The sequence below is a fragment of the Rhododendron vialii genome, chromosome 5a, assembly GCF_030253575.1.
Source record: "Rhododendron vialii isolate Sample 1 chromosome 5a, ASM3025357v1".
Classification (NCBI taxonomy): Eukaryota; Viridiplantae; Streptophyta; class Magnoliopsida; order Ericales; family Ericaceae; genus Rhododendron; species Rhododendron vialii.
The window spans coordinates 34,630,060-34,651,625 of record NC_080561.1 but is presented as its reverse complement, the minus strand read 5'-3'; the positions used below and the strand labels follow the sequence as shown (position 1 = coordinate 34,651,625).

The 21,566-nt window shown below is 39.2% G+C and overlaps 2 protein-coding genes and 1 long non-coding RNA gene across 3 annotated transcripts; all 3 read left to right on the top strand.

Annotated features, from left to right (window-relative positions):
* Positions 1-1,309: 1,309 nt before the first annotated feature.
* LOC131325880 (cell division cycle 5-like protein) lies at positions 1,310-9,023 on the top strand. Its single transcript, XM_058358351.1, has 4 exons — positions 1,310-1,692; positions 4,224-5,984; positions 6,951-7,232; positions 7,890-9,023. Exons 1-4 carry the CDS (start codon positions 1,516-1,518, stop codon positions 8,661-8,663), a joined length of 2,994 nt encoding a protein of 997 aa, XP_058214334.1. The 5' UTR covers positions 1,310-1,515; the 3' UTR covers positions 8,664-9,023.
* Positions 1,699-3,685, top strand: LOC131325881 (uncharacterized). The gene is made up of 2 exons (XR_009199863.1): positions 1,699-2,435; positions 2,961-3,685. It is a non-coding gene; the product is annotated as an uncharacterized LOC131325881 (long non-coding RNA).
* Positions 9,024-11,029: 2,006 nt separating the features above from the next.
* Positions 11,030-21,023, top strand: LOC131325874 (low-specificity L-threonine aldolase 1-like). The gene is made up of 10 exons (XM_058358345.1): positions 11,030-11,317; positions 14,158-14,605; positions 16,001-16,112; positions 17,121-17,171; positions 17,278-17,349; positions 17,444-17,576; positions 17,910-17,968; positions 18,883-18,983; positions 20,507-20,573; positions 20,670-21,023. The coding sequence occupies exons 2-10, from the start codon at positions 14,163-14,165 to the stop codon at positions 20,718-20,720; spliced, it is 1,089 nt and encodes a 362-aa protein (XP_058214328.1). The 5' UTR covers positions 11,030-11,317; positions 14,158-14,162; the 3' UTR covers positions 20,721-21,023.
* Positions 21,024-21,566: the final 543 nt, after the last annotated feature.

Genomic DNA, 21,566 nt, shown 5'->3' with positions numbered 1-21,566 from the left:
TTTTTTGTATTTTTTTTATAATCAAAAAGGGCAAAAAATGAAATTACACAAAGACCCCTTCATTTGTAACCCTTAATCACTTAACTCCACTCATCTAAAAAATTCATGAGGCAAACCCTTTCAACTTTAATTGCTTGTCACATAGACCCATTTCTTTGGTTGGCGGAGGTGATTTCGGTTAGGGTTCGGTCGGTTCGGGGTGAAAATTTCCATGACCGATTCGGTTTGGGGTGAATATTTCTAGGACCAATCCCAACCAGAGTTAACTTTAGTTCGGTTCAGGGTGGGTTTGGTCCAGTTGGGGATTTTGAGGATTTTGATTTGTTCGAAATGGGAGAAATGGATGGTTGAGATTAAAAACAAATAGATGAACGGACTAAATTAATGTAAAATATATAAAAAAATCTCGATTTAAGATGAACAGCTTTAATTGATCGGTCCATCTAGGGATGGAGGTAAGCCAAACCCAGGCTTGTGCGGTTAAGGTTGTTGTACATGACCTCAGTCATAATAAGGAAAAAAAAAAGAATGAAAAAAAAGAACGATGTTTTCAGAAAGAGCTTATGGACCATCCCTCGTAGCTTTCACTCGGTATGGTTTTGGGGTATATCAATTTGGTCAGATTCGGTTTGGAGAAATTTCCAACTAACTGAAACCAAGACTGAAATTGACCAACACACCCTTATCCCGACCGAAAACTGAACCGATTGGTCGGTTATTTTGAATTTTTTGGCTCGTTGATTTTTTCAATCACCCTAGTTGGCATCTTTTCAATCAACGGTTTGGATATCAAAAGGGTAATTAATGCCTTTCTCTTTGTTTTCTTTGATCTTTTTAATCTTTCAAAAATTAATAAAAAAAAATTACGCGGTTCAAAAAGAAAAAGGCGCTGTTATTCGCAGCCCTTTATTTTCTTCCATACCCACTACATTTCGGTAAATGGTTGTTGAAAATCATAAATAACATTTCGATAAATAGCTGTTAAAAATAAGATTATATTTCAGTAATTACATGTCGAAAATATGTTCAACTTTCGGTAAACAACTGCCGAACATACATTTTCGGTAAATAGCTGTTGAAAAAAATATTATATTTCGGTAATTGGATGCTGAAAATATATCTTAATTTCGATAACTAACTGTCGAGTATAATTGAAAATTTTTAACGGGCTAGGGAGAAAATAAAGGGCTGCGAATAGCGGCGCTCAAAAAATATCACATATCTATTATCGATCCGTTAGATAAGGGTAAATTACACAGAGACCCCTCCGTCTACAACCCATTTTATACATAACCACCCGTATCACTATGACACTATGGGCTCGAGAGGGAGAAAGATCTCCGTATAGAACTATTCTCCCACCCGTCTGATATTATCTCTAAAACCCTAATTACAGAGAGAGAGAGAGAGAGAGAGAGAGAGAGAGAGAGTTCTACACCGACGCAAGGCAAAGGCAGCGCCAACTTGTCGACGCCCTAGAAGAAGAAGAAGAAGGGAGAACCAAATCGAGCGAAGATGAGGATAATGATAAAGGGAGGGGTGTGGAAGAACACCGAGGACGAGATCCTCAAGGCGGCGGTCATGAAGTACGGGAAGAACCAGTGGGCTCGGATCTCTTCCCTACTCGTTCGCAAATCGGCCAAGCAGTGCAAGGCTCGCTGGTACGAGTGGCTCGATCCGTCCATCAAGAAGGTACGCACGCAACGCGCGCGTCTTCTCTTCCTTCTAAAATTTTTCAACTTGCGATTTTTTTTCGTGCCCTCTTTGTTGTATTATTAGTTGTTTGTTGCTTTTGCTCTTGTCAATTCTACAGTGATTTCGCTGGTTATGATACCCGAGGTTCTTTTTTGATTCATATGGTTTTTGCTTACAGGTACCTAGTGAAATGTATTAGAGAGATACATACTAATCTACCTATGGTTTTCTTGAAAGTTCAAAAGTATTTCCAAACCAATACAACCTATTTATAAGCATGAAAGTTGAACTAAGAGATTGAATGTGTATCCTCCTTGAAGATAATGGGCTCCAGAAACAGGTATTCAGGAAGGAGAAGCATGTCTAATAGATGTAAGCTTATAGGAAATATGTAGGTACCTGAAAACCGTGGTGTACCTAAGACCTTGGTTCGCAAAAGTTGCCCAACAATTTTGATTTGCTGGATGAGTGACAAGTAGCGAAATGGTATATACTATATGTTGACTCCACGAAGTACTATGGTGCTATTCTTGGACGACGTCTTAGCTGATCTGGTAGAAGGATAACCACATAGGAGTCATGTATGTTTTGGTGTCCGTAGGTTATTTTGAGTGATGTGATCGAGGCAGGGTTTATAAATGGAGGAAGAATCTGAATGGTCCTTGAAGTGTTGGGGAACGTATATATAACTAACATACATGTGGCCTACCCTCAGTTGCATGAAACTAGAGTGGGTGCAGGTAGGGATGGCAATCGGGGCATTTGGGCCGGATATGGAGAATTCAGTACCCAATCCCCGAAACCGAACGCCTACCCATATCCGCCCCGATACCCGTTTGGGGAGAGCAACACGAAACCATAACCGAACCATTTGGGGTTCGGGTAATCCCCGAACCATTCGGGTACCCGAACCAAATGACAACTGCTATGGGCGGATCTGAAAATTTTGAACGATTTCAAGTTTTTTGGGTGGGTTCTGATCAATGAGAGAAGAAAGAGGGAGTAACAGAGAGAGAGAGAGAGAGTGAGAGAGGAGTACGTATGTTTGTACATATGCACTTCGACCACTGGACTCCTATATATATATAGGTTCGGTTTGGTTCGGGGATCTGCTAAACCATACCCGAACCGATACCCGTTTGGTTATCCAAGGCCTCAACCATACCCATACCCACGGGGAATTTTTCGGTTATGGTTCGGGGGAAAATTTCGGTTACGGTTCGGGTACCCATCGGTTCGGTTCACTTTGCCATCCCTAGGTGCAGGTGAGGAAGTTGGAGTGGATGTGGGGGAGCGAGAGGATATGGAAGAATCTAAGGTTGAGAGCGGTTATAGAAACTTGTATATGTATATTATAGATATGTAATCAAATTTGATCTATTCTAAAAATATAGTTTTGTTTTTAACCATAGTATAAAGGTCAACTTGTAATTGGGGCCAACTGCAAATTTTTTTGGCAAATGTGTAAATATTATGGTTGTATTAAACAATCCAGCGAATAGAAATTCATGTTTTAGTAATGTCTTACTATTACATTATACTTTCTCTTGCTTGGTAGCTTTTCTTCTGTTTCTTTCCAAATTTGTATGCCTGAGTGAATGTATCCTAGTTGAGATCGTACTCCTTTCTTGATGGGATCGGGCTCCTTTCTTGCTGGGAGGGAGGTCCCTAGAAGATTCTGATTTAGGAGTTCGAAAGCATGGTTCTGACGTGGATTCACCAGCTCTACAAGGGAAATATGCTACTAAGGGCCCACGACAGAGATAATTATTGTAGGAAATACGAAATTTGGGGAGGATCATAAAAGGCAAATAGGAAGGGGTTCTAAGTCCTCTCTCATTTTGTCCTACGACGCGCCACCTCAGTAATGAGGTCACCGTTCGCTTCAGAAAAGGCTGCGTCATTAGCCTAGACACTTGAAGTTACACGACACTGTTTCCTCGAGAATTGCATCCTTTATTTACACAAGGACTCTCTCTCTCTCTCTCTCTCTCCAAATCTCAATCTTGCTTTTAGGGCTATGTAATTCCTCATGCTTGTTCCATGGGTTTTCATGGTACCTGATGGGCTGAGAGCTTGAGATGCCACCATCTCCAAATTGGCAACCTTAGGTGGGCAAGAGTGAGGTAGCGGTGGTTAGGGATGGCAACGGGGGGGATATTGTGGCAACCATACCGATACCCAAAATTTTTTATGTACCCAAATCCACATGGGTAACCGCCAAGGATGGGTACCATAACCGCACCTAACAGGTATCTAGTTGATCCAAGAAAACAAGTATATCAGATTCATTGATATAATTACCTTTTCCTTCTAATATAATACCCCAGCAGCCGAATCAGCTTTATATTTTGCTTTGAGAAAGAAAGTTTGTGCCTGTGAAGCAATTAGCTTGTTGTTTTATGTGTTTTCTCTGCAAGGTTTTCAGTCCTTCTGACATTCATGTCTCCCAACTTCTATTCTGTATTCCTCTGCAAGCTATTAGTTTATGCATGGAAAGACATGTATTGTTTTTACCCTATTTGCAGACTGAGTGGACCAGAGAAGAAGATGAGAAACTACTTCATCTTGCTAAGCTCATGCCCACCCAATGGCGGACAATTGCGCCAATTGTGGGTCGTACTCCATCCCAATGCCTTGAGCGCTATGAGAAACTTCTTGATGCTGCCTGTGCTAAGGATGATAACTATGAAGCAGGCGATGATCCACGGAAATTGCGACCTGGGGAGATTGATCCAAACCCAGAATCAAAGCCTGCCCGTCCGGACCCTGTTGATATGGACGAAGATGAGAAGGAAATGCTTTCGGAAGCACGAGCTCGGTTAGCCAACACTAGAGGCAAGAAGGCAAAAAGGAAAGCAAGGGAGAAGCAGCTTGAAGAGGCTAGGAGGCTTGCTTCTCTTCAGAAAAGGAGGGAACTAAAGGCTGCTGGAATTCAAACTAGGCAAAGGAAGAGGAAGAGGAAGGGTATTGACTATAATGCAGAAATTCCCTTTGAGAAGAAGCCTCCTCCGGGCTTCTTTGACGTTGCTGATGAAGATCGAGAGGTGGAGCAACCCAAGTTCCCTACCACAATTGAGGAACTTGAGGGCGAGAAAAGAATGGACAAGGAAGCTCGATTAAGAAAGCAAGATATTGCGAGGAATAAAATTGCTCAAAGGCAGGATGCCCCATCAGCAATACTGCAAGCAAATAAGCTTAATGACCCGGAGACAGTCCGGAAAAGGTCGAAATTGATGCTTCCAGCACCTCAGATTTCTGATCATGAATTGGAAGAAATTGCAAAAATGGGGTATGCTAGTGATCTCCTTTTGGGCAGCGAGGAATTCACAGAAGGGAGTGGTGCAACGCGTGCTCTTCTCGCAAATTATTCCCAGACGCCACGACAAGGAATGACCCCACTACGGACCCCTCAAAGGACACCAGCGGGTAAGGGTGATGCTATTATGATGGAAGCGGAAAATCTCGCCAGGTTAAGGGAGTCTCAAACACCATTACTAGGAGGAGAAAATCCAGATCTACATCCTTCGGATTTTTCTGGGGTAACACCTAAGAAAAAGGAGATCCAAACGCCAAATCCCATGTTGACTCCTTCAGCAACTCCTGGAGGGGTGGGCATGACACCAAGACTTGGCATGACTCCATCACTTGCCATGACTCCATCACTTGCCATGACTCCGTCAAGGGATGGCTATGCTTTTGGTGTAACTCCAAAAGGAACTCCCATAAGGGATGAGCTTCACATTAATGAGGACATGGATGCGCATGATAGTGCAAAACTAGAGCTCCGTAGACAAGCTGATTTGAGAAGGAATTTGCGGTCTGGTTTGAGCAACCTTCCACAGCCCAAGAATGATTACCAAGTTGTTATCCAACCAGAACCTGAAGATAGTGAGGAACCAGAGGAGAAGATTGAAGAAGACATGTCTGACAGAATAGCAAGAGAGAGGGCTGAGGAAGAAGCAAGGCAACAAGCATTACTTAAGAAAAGATCGAAAGTGCTGCAGAGGGAACTGCCTAGACCTCCTGCTGCTTCAGTGGAACTGATTAAAAGTTCTTTGATGAGGGCTGATGAAGACAAAAGCTCCTTTGTTCCCCCTACTTTGATTGAGCAGGCCGAAGAGATGATAAGAAAGGAGCTTCTATCCTTGCTCGATCATGATAATGCAAAGTATCCATTTGAAGAGAAAGGGAACAAGGAGATAAAGAAAGGAGTCAAGCGGGCTTCAAACAGAAAATCTGTTTCTGTCCCCACAATTGAAGACTTTGAAGAAGATGAGATGAAGGAGGTATGCTGTCTCTTTACTGTTTTAGTTGTTCTTCCTGTCATGAAATCATTGTTTGTTTGTTTTCTTACTTTGGTTTATGTCCGAGTACTGTAGGTTTGTCCATCATATGAACTCAAGATTAAATGTTCTTGCTTGCAGATCAAAGTTGAGCGTAGTTATATATGAACTTCTGATTAGCTTAACTTCATTACCCAAATAACAAACTTCCCTCAAGCTTTCTTCGGTGAAAAATGAAAATAAAGCAACATCTAGAAAGGGAAAATTAAAGAAAGTAGAGTGAACAAAACTGAAGTGTGAAACTAAGATTTTCAACATGCATGTGATTGTAAAATTCTTTAGGAAACCAGAAGAAAACAAAATATTTAACTGTTTTGAGTGATTGAACAGAGTTAGATTAAAGTTTTGTTAATTGGTCAAATTAAAGTTTTGTTAAATGGTCAAAATAGCCTCACCACACATTCTCCTTAGAAAAGTTGCATTTGGAGGGAATGACATACCGGGGAATCCAGATACAGTATATTGCAAATGCCACATCAAGACAACTTTTCTTGTGTTAATGCAAGAGTGAAGATAATAGTGTTAGGATAATCAAGTGATTTCGTGGTTCTACTTTTTCGAGTATTATTACCTTTCTTGCAAACCAAAAAAACAGTGGATTTTTTCTTTCCATCACTTTTCAGCACACTATCTAACCAAACAGCAGCTAAAGTAACTCAAATTTGAATTGTCTGATTGGGATATTTTATTCTGATGTGAAAATGCAAGCTTTATGTACTTGTTCAACTTAAACATTGTGCTAATGGTATTCTTCAACCTTTTCGTTCCTGCAGTCCTGGTAATGATGTTGTACCAGATGTGCTTATACTTGATGTGGCTTGGTATAATAATCTGCGAACCTAAAAGCAGGGTTGCTCTAAGGTTTTGTCATAAGTGAAAAAGAAATAACCTCCTCTTCTGTTTTTACAGGCTGATTATTTGATCAAGGGAGAGGCTCAGTTTCTTCATGTCGCCATGGGGCATGAGGATGAATCTTTTGACGAGTTTGTTGAAGCACATAAAACATGCTTAAACGACAGCATGTACTTTCCTACTCGTAATGCCTTTGGTCTATCTAGTGTTGCTGGAAACATGGAGAAGCTTTCTGCCTTGCAGTATGAATTTGAGAATGTAAAGAAAAGGATGGATGATGATACGAAAAAGGCACAACGCATGGAGCAGAAGATAAAACTCCTTACCAATGGGTATCAGGTATGCAGAGAAGTTCTTGGTTGGCTGTTAATGTTGTTTCATTTGCTCTGTTTCTCTTGTAGCAATAACATTTCTACCATTAACTATTCGGTATCTTATCAGTTCGTCTGCACTTGACTGGTAGTTTTTGTTAGGTCTGCTTAGCAGGTCATTAACTTGTCTTGGAATTTGGTTTTAATGTGAATCTTGTCGATCCTTATCTTTCTTCAAGGATACGGAGACATTGAGTTTTTGTTACCAATTTTTCGAAGATTATAATTTTTGCCGCTGATTTCTTTGTTCAGAAGAAAGACCCAAGGGTAAGCACTTCACTCATTGAGCGGAGTTGCTTGTCTAACTTCTGTGGTTTAAGTGAATAAGCCTTGAGTTTTATCTTGTACAACAGGACTGCTATAGTAGTGACAACGTTAGTCAAGAAGAATAAAGAAATACAGTTTTGTCATTCTCCCTTCACATCTAAGAGCAAGGGAAGGTACACATGCGTGTACATACACAATCAAATCTAAAATCCTTGCATCAATGCTGACAAATTTGAAGTTTAGTTTGCTGCAGATTTGGTACAATACTTAAATCAAGGATTTATTGCTCTCTGTTCATGAGTTTGTTATACTGTTAAGTTGTACTAGGTTCTAATAGACTCGCTTTATCATCTATCAGATGCGGTCTACGAACATTTGGTCTCAAATTGAAGCAACGTTCAAGCAGATGGACACTGCAGGAACAGAAGTTGAGTGCTTCCAAGCTTTACAAAAGCAAGAGCAGGTAGCAGCATCACATAGGATAAATAGCCTCTGGGAAGAAGTTCAGAAGCAAAAGGAGCTTGAGCGTACTTTACAGAAACGCTATGGAGATCTCACAGCGGAGCAAGAATTGATCCAAAGCCTCATGGATGCTTACAGAGTACAAGAAGAAATTGCTGCGAAAAATCGTGCTCACGAATTGGCCACTGCTGCAGCTAATGAAACTGTCGCGCCAAGCTCTGAAACTGCTGAACCGGTTGACCTATCTAATAATGAGATTCCAAGCCTAGATATGGATAATGCCAATGAAAGCCCTAAACATGACATGCTTATAAATGAAATGTCTGAGAATGCTGCTCCAGACATGGATGTGAGCTCATCGGACATCATTCCATCTGCTACTGAGGCTGATGTTGGTATGTTGGAAGGAACTGATAGCTACGAAGGCTCTGTTTCTTTTGTTGATACTAAGCTCAACAGTGTGGTTAATTCTGACCCTGATGAGGGGGATGACACTAAGATGGCTGATGACAGCGACAGAGTCAATGGGACTGTTAATGGGGATTTAACTAGTACAGACATTGTTGAGGAGGATTTAGCATCCAAGGATGATAACGGAACGCAGACTGGTGGCTTAACGGGCCCAGAAGACATTGTTCAGGTGGACACGGTAAGTTTGCTAGATTCGTAAAGATCTATTGTTTCCAGAAGTTGGAATACTTTTTGGGGATATGCTGAAACCATCTTCTAACGAGTGTGTCCTTGCGTGTTCATGAAGTGGTGGTCGGGGCCTTCTCTGTGAGGCTATTGGAAATTGTTGTCTATTTGCATCGCCTGTTTGTTTTTCGAATTTTGTAGTGTGAGAATGAGAAAGCCTACCTTTACTTTTCGATGCGAGGAACGTTTTTCGTTTGTGGAAATTATGGAGAAGTGATTCCATAAAGACCCGAATCTTGTTCCCTTGTACTGTTCTGATTCTTAATACCTTCAGGAACTAATAACATTACGTTCATTTTGAAGAATGGATAGTTGAGGCACTATTTTGCATGTAGTTCTGGAGTTTGTATTTGTGGGTTTCTAGTGAGTATTGCATTTGTGTTGGTGCATTTGGGTACTGGACCTGATGTTCTTTTTTTTTTTAATAATCAAAAGGGTAGGACTAGAGAGGCTGAACCTTGGTAAAATGCCTGCACGTAACCCAGCAGATAAAGTACATTACATAGTTAGGATAGGTGACTTACCCATTCGGCCATTCCGTGACTTTTGGCACAGGAGATATTCCCAAAATCTGAAAATCGGTACTCAAGGTGGGGTGAATTCAATTCAATAATAGACGCTTGGTGGCATTACAGCCTTCCTATTGTCGTTGACTTTGGCATTACTACTTATTGCTCCTATCACATGGAGTTGCAGGGGCACGTGGAGTTGTGGAGAAATTATTTGATGTCTTTGGGGTAATGTTGAGCACGAATCTGTATCACATATTAGCATAGGGTCTACACATTTGTGAACCACAGTTGTGCTCAACATTGCCCCTGAGGTATTGAATATCTTCTCCATTTTTGAGGGTCCATAATCAAGTGTGTGGCTCACACACAGGTGTGTAGTATTGAAGGCCTATGGAGCGCGCTTCAAGAGTACTGAATAACCACTCTACCCTGCTCCCCACCTGGGTGAGTCCGAAGTAGTCTCAATTCTCAAAAGAATAAGCTCATATTTTGCCAAAAAAGAAAAGAAAAAAAAAACCCCAACTTTTTTGCCGGTTTAAAAGAAGATTGCTACAAAGTTGACAGAAGAAAACAAAGTGCTCAAAAAGCTGTGATGCTCTGACTGATTCCAGGCTCTGAACGAGGCATACATAAAACGACAACTCAATAATTGTACCCTCAAATCTTCTATGCATAATCATCATGGAGTAGATATTTTCTGTCCTTATTGTAGTTGTTCGCCCACCACTGGAAGATGATGCGCACGTAAATGAAAGAGAATAAATTTTTTACATCGTCGGTGTAAACATTTATTTTTTTTAAATTAATTGCATTGCGCCACGTCGTCATATTTTATTAATTGGGACAACTATTTTGACACGTGTCGCAATGCAATTGATTTGGAGGAAACAAATGTTTATACTGACGGTGTAAAGAATTTATTTTCATAAATAAAACCAATAGTACTGCTACTCCCATTCCTAAAGAAAATTGTATCCTTAACCAAACTGAAGTTTGTTCACGCAGATCACACAATTTTTGGAAAATGACCAAGAAAAAGTCTCAAAAATGACTTTGTGGGCACCATCATCCGTCGACAGCGCAATCCCATTGAATTTCTAAAAACCACAGACGGGGTTTGATGGATATATAGGAGCTTTATTGTAGGGGATGCTGGGGCGGGTCAAAGGCTTAGAATTCTCTCTATCCAAGTGCAGCTACTGTTTTTGAAGCACCCCTGGAGTTCTTCTGGTGAAAACTATTCTTATCTTGGATATTTTTTAAAAATGTGTAAAAGTTTAAATTTTTTTTATTTTTTTAATTCATCTCGTCAAGACAAACAAATTATACATAAAAGTTTGGCGCAAAATTAATAGACACGAATTTTTTTAAATTAGAACAAAACAAAAATCCTATACTAAAGGACTTGTAGATCAGTGGAAATAACTCCTAATTCTGTGAAAAGGTAAGACTTGAAAGTTTGAAACTCTATACTGTTTGGACCTCCTCGAAAATGTAAAATCTAGAACTAAACTAGTTTTCTTTAATATGAACCACAAGTCCGATATGCTCGAAGTACCCGCATTGTCACGCGATATTTTTCGTAAATAAAATATCACCACCACACAATGTGAGTCAATCCATGTCTTTAAAAGTGAATGATATTATACCTAACACAAAATTGGTCGCTACGTATATGATTGAAAATACCACATAAATAATATCACGTGATATACTCCGAAAATACCACATAAGCAATACCACGTGACCTGCATGACGCGGATAGCCTGATTAATTTTCTCCGTTAATTTGCAAATACTACTACTCCTAGTAGTACAATTTTTCGTAGATTCCATTCTGACTATCGCTATATTAATGGGCACATGTGGAACGAAAGATCAAAGCACATCGATTTAGACTTTGGACCAAAAGCTGATGTATCCATCCTGCAAGTTGAACGAACAGCAGTTCCCTTTACTCTCTCTCTTCTAGTCTTGTGGTTGGCTTTGGTTTCAAGCGCTCTCCCTCCCTCTCTCCCTCTCTCTCTCTCTCTCTCTGTGAGTTGGGTTGCCCTGACCACCTCTTTTTTCACTGCTACAACTTTGCTTGCTTGAAGGCTGTGAAAAAAGGCTTGCAAGTGAGCATCTCTCTCTCTCTCTTGTAGTTTTTTTATTGTGAGGTGATCTCGTTAATTTTCCTAAGACTAATTCTAGAAGGGTTTGGCTTCTCAATATTCAATCATTCTATATTTACAAATACTTGCACAAACTCATTTACATTGGGACTTACACATTACACCTCTAGTGTACGTGGAACCCACTAAAAAGCGTGAGTACGTGTGGTTATATAATTATTGCTCTACATCTGAACCAAAGAACGCTCCGTGTACTGTGTACACAATTTGGTGTTTTATTTACCAAAAATTCTAACTCACCATCCACTTACACATTCATTTACACATCCCCACTCACTACAGGGGTGAGGCCCACACTGGGTAAGTTCAAATTTTCTTTTGGGATTATTTACCCTGGTGTTTTATTTACCGAAAATTCTAGCTACGTATATGGGATTATTATTATTTTTTAATTTTCTTTTGGGTAAGTTCAAATTTTATAACCACCACAAGAAAGAGCAAAATAACCCCAGAACAAGAGAGAGAAATGGAGAGGAAATTTTGGAGTTATATTCAACACGTAATATAAAATCGCACAAAAACTTCTCAACACTCCCTCTGGTTCCTCACACCACTCTCACTTCCACACTCTCTCTGGTTCAGGGTTTTAAATCGTGGTATTGGGAAATGATATCGTTGATATGGTCATATACAAGACCGTTTGATATCGCCCAATACGCAAGTAAATAATGGTACCGGAGGTCCAAAATTTGTTGCGCAACGGCAGGTATGATATATACGTAAAGGCCTTTATGTAAAACGCTGAGTCGCCATAAGCTTATATATATAGACAGAACAAGAGACAAGCTAGAGACAGAAGCAACACATGTCCGTTTGTTTGGGAGTAAAATGTTTTTCAGTAACATATTTTACCTATTTTCTGGTGTTTGGTTGTGTATAAAATTGAAAAACATTTTATATGTAAAATATTTTTCATCAATTGGATGAAAATAATTTACCCTTAAATCTTTCATAAGTTATTTTCCGAAATGAATCCGATTCCTTCTACTGCAATTCTCACTGTTCAGTTTTCTCGATCGTCAGTCACGACCCACGTTCAATTCCAATATTCTCAGATCTCTCCACCGTTTAAGCCCCTTCTCTCTATACACTATTTTGTTGATTTCTTAAAATATTTTCAAGTGCCAATCAACCAAACACCGAAAAATAAAAATTTGAAATTTATTTTCTAATATTTTACATCGTAAAACATTTTTTACATCAAAACAAATGGAGCCATAGTTCGTTATGGGGGCTAAAAAAGTCTTCAGTGGCTGCTCATTCACGTCATGCATGACCTCAAACTAATCCATCTCTCTCAGGATCTCACTCTCATGTGGGGCAAACATGGAGCTAACCCAACATTTATAGCATCAAACTGAGAAAATTGTTGATGGTACTTTTATGGTCTATTATACGGTGTCTTTTGATGTCTCTAATCACTGTTGGACTATTGAACTTTTATGTCATGGTGTATCAATATGGAGCATGAACCCAAGTGGTTGGCCAGGTGTTCAAGCCTTAGATTTATGGCTTTGATCCTTGCCAAGTCTATTCGACACTTAAGTACTATCAGCTCTTGTGGGGCCAGTTCATTTGGGACTTTTACTCTAGCCTAAATAGGGCTCTTGCTGGTGGACGGTAGATTGGTCCCCGAGGACGAGTATTTCAAGAAATATGTCGTACCATATTGTGAATGCATGCATACTTAGCAAAATGCATTTGCTATATTTTCTGCCATATACCTCACCCAAAGTAGTAATTTTTTCACACAGAGATGGAGTTAGTTTGATGAGACGTTTTTCAATAAGTATGACTTTAGAATAAGTTTTGTTCTATAGGTTTTGTGATGACTTGACACTCTAATTGCTTTGAAGGAGGGTAAGAGGGTAATTCCACATACCAACTCACCAAGAGAATTGCTGATTAGAAAGAGACATAATGGACCCTTTAAACACACACACACAATACCCAAACTCCCGATGTGAGAGCCAGCCCAGCTGACGCAGGCCCAAGAGCCTCGCCACTAAAGAGTGGCACCACGACAGAGGGCTCAAGAGGCCTACACCAGAGGTCAAGCACCCAAACCACAACGGGTGGGCAAGACTTGGTTGCTTTGAAGGAGGGCAAGAGGGTACTTGACACTCTGATTAAACGTTACGTTTGCATTATATTGTGTTGAATGTTGGATCATTGATAAATCAAGCTATTTAACTACTTCTGTCAATTTGCTTCTAATAGTTACCTACAATGTGTTTCTCTAATTTATAAACTTTTGAAGGCATCCAGTTGTATCCATACACTGCATTTTTTTAATTTTCCATCTCGACATAGCTGATAGCATGAATTCCCGTACTCCAATACGCGTACGTGCATCATAGGTGTATTAATAGAGGGGTGTTCCAGAGGAGAAGATCCAAACCATTCAAGATGAATTGCAATGAAATAGTTGTCTTAATCCTGAAACTAGATGTGGAAATGACTACCTTTGAGTTTTTGCTTTGGCTGGAAGCCTGGAGCAACTCTTCTGATGGAATGACTTTGATCAGTGCTTCAACTTCAGTTCTTTACTGTTTGGTTATCTGAAGTCCCCTGATTTACTGAACTTGTAGAGGTTTTTTATTAAACATTTTGTCCTACTCATTCATTAGATATTGAAATGGTTACAGAAAGACACAATAGCGAGCCTTAACCAATCTTTTCTCTGGACTTGATATTTAGTTTTTACTGTTTGACGTGAGCTGTCCAAGAGTTGTGTCATTTTTTTTGGCTATATATTGATGAATTTCTTGGTCCAAATTAAGTCACAATGGTGACTGGAAGAGTAGATCTTCGGTCTGACACGGTGACCAAACCTAGTGAAGCAATGCGGGCTGCAATGGCTAATGCTGAAGTCGATGATGATGTATATGGTTGTGACCCAACTGCCCTCCGCCTTGAAACAGAGATGGCAAGGCTCACAGGCAAGGAAGCTGCTGTTTTCGTGCCTTCGGGCACCATGGGTAACCTTATTAGTGTGCTTGTTCATTGTGAGATCAGGGGTAGCGAAGTAATTCTTGGAGACAAATCCCATATTCACATATATGAGAATGGAGGCATTTCAACAATCGGAGGTGTACACCCCAGGACAGTGAAGAATAACGAAGACGGAACAATGGATATTGATCTCATTGAAGCGGCCATCAGGGACCCTAGATTGGATATTATTTACCCGGTTACCAGGCTTATCTGCTTGGAAAATACACATGGGAGGTGAGTACTTATTTTTAACAAATGCATTTAAAAGTTCTCATAGATATATTTCCTATCTGAGACAGTAATCAAATTCGATTCTACTTTTTTGCTATCTGTTACCATTCCACACTCCACTGCGGTAAGTAGGAGAGAAAAGGGGAAAAATATTGTTATGCTAGGGAGACAAGAAAAGAACAGATCAGTAGACTACAAACTAATATCCATACAAATATATTGGTAAAACTTGATATGGATTGTTCATACAGAACTCCCTAACTGTCAAACGTAAGAGCAAGGGATCGGCTTGGTGGTTGAGCTGCTCCCTTGCCCAGCCAACGTGATAACTAGGCTTGGGTCTTACTGATGTGACTTGCAGCTTCTCCTTAGCTTATCTGTTCCAGAGATTTCGGGAAAAAACGTCAAAGGTTGTTGCACGAGAGACCTGGAAGGAATGGACCTGGGGATTTGACTTGAGGGTTGGAAAATAAGTTATAACAATAGGGACTTCTGCTATTAAACACTCCCGACTATTTTCATACAGAAATGTACCCATTTGGACAATATGCATGTATATTATGTGGTTTTCTAATCCATCTTGGATTTGTTGAGTGAGGAAACGAAGAGGAAAATGAATTTATGTGCACTTGTTCACTTTTTGGCTAGTAACTAAACAAAGAAAAAACAACTTTAGATTCTTTTTCATGAAGCATGGTTTGACATCCAAGTACTTAACATTTTTCACTGCTCTGTTGCTCGTTGTTTTGAGTCGATCGAAGAGATTAAAGAATTTTGTCACTCGTGATCATCTATGCAAGTTTTTGTCTTAATTAAGCTATTCAAGGTAACAGTACTATATCGAACTGCTGTAAATCAGGTTGAACAGGTGACTGGAGATTCTACTTTCAAAGCATGCACATAGTTTTGTTATGTGGTGGCGGCACTGTGTTTAGTTTTCATTATGCGATCTAAATTTAATGTATGTGACATGATGCATTGGAAGTTTCCTCATACTGAAGTGAACTTCTGCATTTGATCACAATTCAGTTGAATGAGAAAAAATCTCCCAAATGAAGCAAAAGTACGAAGAACAAGGAGAAGATTTTTTTTTTTGCTTATTTTGGGTGGAGCAGTATACAAAGAACGTATTGCGTATCTGTGTTTAAACATTCTCCTTATAGTATTCTGAATTGTTTAACTAAATACTCCTATCTTTTGAGCGAAGGTACACAAAGTGTAAGAAAAAAATACTTGTTCGGATTTTAAAAGTTGATTATTTTTTTATTTTTTATTTTTGTTATCTTTTGATAAGAAGTCAGTACTGTCATTTTTTTTTTAGTAACCAAGGAGTATTTTACCATTTGATTGGCATTTCATACATGTAATGCAATGCTTGCGGATGGCATCTTAACGCAGCTGTGGAGGTAAATGCCTATCTGTAGAGTATACAGATAAAGTTGGGGACCTAGCAAAGAAGCACGGCCTGAAGCTTCACATCGATGGTGCCCGTATATTTAATGCATCAGTTGTGAGTAACAATATTTTCCAAGTTTTTAGTTACATATATCTAGCTCGATACTCAAATTATGTCTTTCAATCTTCTGCGAGGACATAGATTTCTGAGACAATGCTGCACATATTATGTATTTAGATGTTGGCAATGTACATCGACGTAACTGTTGGGAAACGATTCCCAGAATCCAGTAATGACGCGTACAGATTAGACAACAAAAATTGCAAACCCCTACAAGGCGGAATTAGGGTTTTACCTCATCCTGCGACACGAACACTGGTTGAATTTGTTATAACACGCCGTCTTGCTATAAACCACGAATACTGCACTGTACCTTCTATCGTATTTCCTACACGTTTAGAACACGAACTGAGTGTGGACTCTTTCATGATCTGTCTCCTGCACGTCTAGAACACGAACACGAACCGAGTGTGGACTCTTTCATGATCTATCTGCTCTCTCTAAGCTTGTCTCTATTTTGTGAATAATAGAAAAACGTGTATCTGACCTAAAGAGCATAACGTGTATATATAGGGCTATGATAAGGACCTAAGGAGTAATAAGTCTAGGCTCCCAGTGTAAATAAGAAACCCTAATCCCACTAGGATTCTATTTCTTATTTCAATAATTATAATTCACCTCACTACAGAATTATAATTGCTCTCCCGTCCTTATCTCAATTATATTACGAGCTCCATGATATTAAACACTTATTAATCTCCCCACGTTAAGATTACATATACCCGTTGATTAAAATAAATTACTAACAGTAACATAGCAAATGAGAAATGAAAAGGTCATCTGCAACATGAAACTAAACTTCATACCCAATGCACTAGTCTCCTACCTCATCCATTTGCTCTCTCAGACCTACAGGAGAGTTAGACTCACTCCCTGGACGGTTACTTTGGGGTTCACGCAAATTTAGTGATAAATGCTTTCATGCACGACTTCAAGAATTATAACTTGATTTTTCTTTTCTTTTTTAAAAATTGGATTTAACTTGATTAAACTCATTCCCAGGCACTTGGAGTTCCTGTTCATAGGCTTGTGCAGGCTGCTGATTCAGTTTCGGTACATGGTGCTTTGGCATTTTAAGTTATCTTTCCTTGTATCGTGTTTGCAGATAATCCTTCACTCTTTTTTGGTTTGGTCTGTTTGTTCTATTTGTGTTGTGTAGGTATGTTTATCAAAAGGTTTAGGTGCTCCAGTTGGAAGTGTCATTGTTGGTTCAAAAGCTTTTATTGCTAGGGTATTATTCCTGATATTTTCGCAACAAAAACGAACCCTATTTTCTCGAAGCATAAATACTTGATACCTAGCTCTTTTTTAATACTTGTTTGCAGGCAAGGACTCTCAGAAAGACCTTAGGTGGTGGGATGAGACAAGTTGGTGTCGTATGTGCTGCTGCCTTGGTTGCAGTGCAACATAATGTTGGAAAGCTCGAGGGTGATCACAAGAAGGCCAAGTCTTTAGCAAGTAAATTACTCCACCTGTTTAACACCTTATCATATAAAACACCTATCTTTTGAGGACAATGCACGATAACACCTTAGCAGTGCTAGATAACGTTGGAAGGCTCGAGGTTGATCGTTGCTTTCCATAGTTTTGTGTTTTGCTCAATGCATGATAAACTATAAGCACAAAATGTTTAGTTTCTAACTCTTAAGTATCTGCACGTAATATATGCAAAGGTGGTTTTTTCACTTGCCATTTGACTGGGAAACTCAAATACTACATATTACTCTATGTCGCTACTTATTTTTTAGCAGACTTCTCTGTTTCATGGTATTTCTGAATTTGGTTTTCCAGAAGGACTGAATGAAATCAAAGGACTTAAGGTGGATGTTTCTTCGGTGGAGACCAACATAGTAAGTAGCCTTGTTATGATAGCATAGACTTGGATATTTTGTATAGCTTATAAGACCAGTTTTTTTTTTTCCGGCAATTTATGTTAGTTTGTTTGCCTCAACTTTCGTGAATCGGAACAACTTTTTGGCAAAAAACTGCTTAAATAAGCTGGGAAAAGCTGATAATCGGGATCACGTTGTAGAAAAATCAGCTTTCAGCACAGTCTGAGCTGCAGCAAGCAGCCACAGTACAGATAGTATTGTTTCCCTATTTATGTTTCCCCCCTCCATCTAGTCTGTTTTCGGAAAGTTACTTTCTTGCTTCTTTATCTGGTAACAGTCTAGCTATTTTAATTTGTTTTTATCAACACAATTGGCACTTGCATTGACGTACTAGACCAAGTTTAGAATTCTATACATAATTTCTAGTGTAGCATAAGTTATATAGAGGAACAGTTAGGCAGATCTTTTCATAGTCAAGCCTCACAGTGCAGCAGGTTTAGTGATCATCCCATTTGGCAGAAATTTTCATAGTAAGCGTTTACGGTAGGATTAGAAATGATAAGAGAACAATTTTCCCAAGAGAAATAACAGAGGAAAAGCAAGATCAGATAGCACATGTTAGTTTCGTTTCTTAGCTCGTTGAATGACTCTTTTCGATTGCTTCCATAGTAAAGCTGTGCAGGCGCGGGTGAGGATGTTTTCTCACTGCGTTTGTTTCACATTGTATCTATGCGTGGGTGAGGATGTTTTCTCACTGCGTTTGTTTCACATTGTATCTATGCATATTATATACACTTATGCTTCTCTCTCTCTCTCTCTCTCTCTCTCTCTCTCTCTCTCTCTCTCTCTCTCCCTTTGACTGAGAATCTTTACTCTCTCCATTCTTGGAATATGCACAACTTCTAATTTGCACTTTCTGTTCTCTTGAACAGATATTTTTTGATATTCTAGAGGGTGCAAATATCACAGCGCCAAAACTCTGTAAGAATTTGGAAGAACATGGAATACTTGTCTTCCCAGAGAGCTCATCTACGTATGTTTTCAACCCTCGGGCATTTTTAATGCCCATGAAATTTGTTAGTTTTACTGCTTTCTTTTTATCTAGTCATGCTTTCTCACTGTCGTTCTTTAGCCAACACTGCTTATTTGAGTTTGTATGTGACTTGAAGTACGATAATAGACCCTGTAACATCTTTCGCGATGCAACTTACTGGTTATATAATTGCAGATAATAGAATAGCTAATAAGTTTGACCCAAAAAATACTTTCTCAACTCTAGTGTTGATTGGTTATGTGTCAAATATTCATTTCACTTAACCCATACGGACATATACGAAGATGATGAAGTATGAAAACATATCCTTTTCTTCTTTGAAACCATAGCAACTATATAGAGTAGTTTCAGCGAAGGACTTAACCAATTTATTTGGGACGAGTAATCAAATAACATTCGTGACTGAAGTAATTGGTTTATTTTTCTACCTAGTAAGTTTATTTCATTGTTTCACTAGTAAATGTACTTTGAAGTTGGAACTGGAACTCTTTCCCTGGTTCCGTTGCATGTTGCTATGGAACACTTGGGAAGTTTTAGGGGCAACAGGAGCAAAGTAATGGAGAAGCAATTTTTTAAACGAACGATGGAAAAAGTCACAGGAGATAAATGCTTGATGACGTGGGGAAGATTTGGAAAAATACGTCTTTCCTCAATTTCATTGAATGATTTTTCTTGGAAAATATATTACTTTGATGCCCATTGTTTAACAGTTTCTAAACTAGAATGTCGATTTACAGCTCAGTTGTCTAGTGTGCCATTTTAGTTTGACAAAACTTGTTCATGAGCCTATCTTGATATCTTCTGTACAAACTAGTTGAATTATGAATTGCTGTTTCCTCAGTAGCTTTGAACCAGTTTTTCTTCTTAAGTTCCCGGCTGAAGTTTCTTTTCTTGGATTTGACCGAGAGTGGGAGTTCTGAATTGGTATCTACCCGATTTGGTTTTTGAAATTTCCGAATGCAAAATTATCTTTACTTTTCTCAAAATTCCAAACTTTGGCAAGAAACATTCATCTCCATTTTCCTTTTTCTTTTTTCCAGACCCAACTGTTCAATAATGTTGAATTGTCTTCAGTATTTGCATTTTCTTTTGTGGTATAATCCTTGAACATAAAGGTATATTAAAACCGTAGAATCCTTGCAACCATTTCCTCTGAATTCTTTGTGTCCCTCCAAGCAAGTTCCATTTTCTTTGGTAAATATGTAGAGAATGGGGTTCAGTGGTATCCGGTTGCCAGTGTAGATACCTCGGTTATTAAGGGAAAACGCCTGAGTCATTTTTCAGTTGGTCACTTTGTCTTGAATGTCAGATTACAAAGTGGTTCATGTGATTAGCATCATAGCATGACCTTTGATACCGTGTAAAGAGACAGTTTCTTGGATCTTGTTTCAGTTGATTGCTGCCAAGATTTTGAGAATGCTAGAACACGGATATAATTGCCGAAAGCAGATGTTGGATTTGTACTTTATTTATGTTTTGATGCAGACATTACATGGTTGCAGGATCAGGTTTGTCCTTCACTACCAAATTTCAGAAACCGACGTGCAATACACCTTGTCCTGCATTCGGGTAATGGATTATGAAGACAATTTCTATCCTGGGCCTATTGGAATAAATTTGCTCTTTAAAACTGCCACTCAAGTTCCTTTCATTCCAATATTGCAGAAAGCTGTAATGGGAGTCCCAGATGAAAATGGTGGCATCGCTGGCAAGTGAGATAAATAACCATATCACATCGTTTCCGTCTACTGGCTGTCATTCAAGTTCTAGTGACGTTCTACGTTACATGGGTGAAGCTCTGCGACGACCTTCTATAGTCAAATAACGGGTTATTTTCCGATATCTATCTAAAAGTTGAGCATGCTTAACGGGAAACATCGTTCAAAACTTTTTCGTACCGTTAGTGTACGATATCTTTAGGAAGTATGCCGTATATAATCTTGAAACAGCTTCGGATTACGAAAACCTATTGAATTTGTACCCCTCATGCGGGTGAAATGCCAAAATTATTTTCTTCCATGGCAGAGTTCAAGATCTTTCTTCTTCAATAGTGCATGTAGCGATGGCGATATTGATGTCTTTCCACCACCATTTCTAAAGTCCTTTTTAAGTACCATGATATACGTAACGTAAGGGCGGGTTTAAAGATGAGGATGTACGCATCAGACCCTCACAAATCCCAGAGTCCGGGAACCCTGTTCGTTGAAATGCCCAGGTTACAAACAGGTGATAGTTGATACTGCTAGTACCCTAAATGTTTCTTGTTTACAAGTTATTGTCAAATGTGTGAGTTCCTTCCCAGAGTTATCAGAAAGTTGTGATTTTTCGTTGAGTTAGGCTGAGTTCACTTAAAAATTACAATGCATGTGGGATGTGAGGAAGCTCTAGATTCTCTTATCATTTCCATGTTGCTATATCCCTTTTCTTTTTTCTTATCGTTCAGGTCAGCTTGCATGTATCTCGACTAATCTCCTTCCTAGTCCGGTCAAAGGCAGGCCATCTACACGGGATTAGGGGATTCTCGAATAATCGCTTTCTTGTGGTTTGAACCCAGGAATCGAA

Bases quoted from the DNA above. Each gene is read 5' to 3' on its own strand.
- LOC131325880 (XM_058358351.1), top strand. From the start codon at position 1,516: ATGAGGATAATGATAAAGGGAGGGGTGTGGAAGAACACCGAGGACGAG. The intron at 5,985-6,950 runs GTATGCTGTCTC...CTGTTTTTACAG, and splicing joins AAGAAGATGAGATGAAGGAG to GCTGATTATTTGATCAAGGG. The intron at 7,233-7,889 runs GTATGCAGAGAA...ATCATCTATCAG, and splicing joins TCCTTACCAATGGGTATCAG to ATGCGGTCTACGAACATTTG.
- LOC131325874 (XM_058358345.1), top strand. From the start codon at position 14,163: ATGGTGACTGGAAGAGTAGATCTTCGGTCTGACACGGTGACCAAACCT. The intron at 17,577-17,909 runs GTAAATTACTCC...TTGGTTTTCCAG, and splicing joins GAAGGCCAAGTCTTTAGCAA to AAGGACTGAATGAAATCAAA. The intron at 17,969-18,882 runs GTAAGTAGCCTT...TCTCTTGAACAG, and splicing joins CTTCGGTGGAGACCAACATA to ATATTTTTTGATATTCTAGA.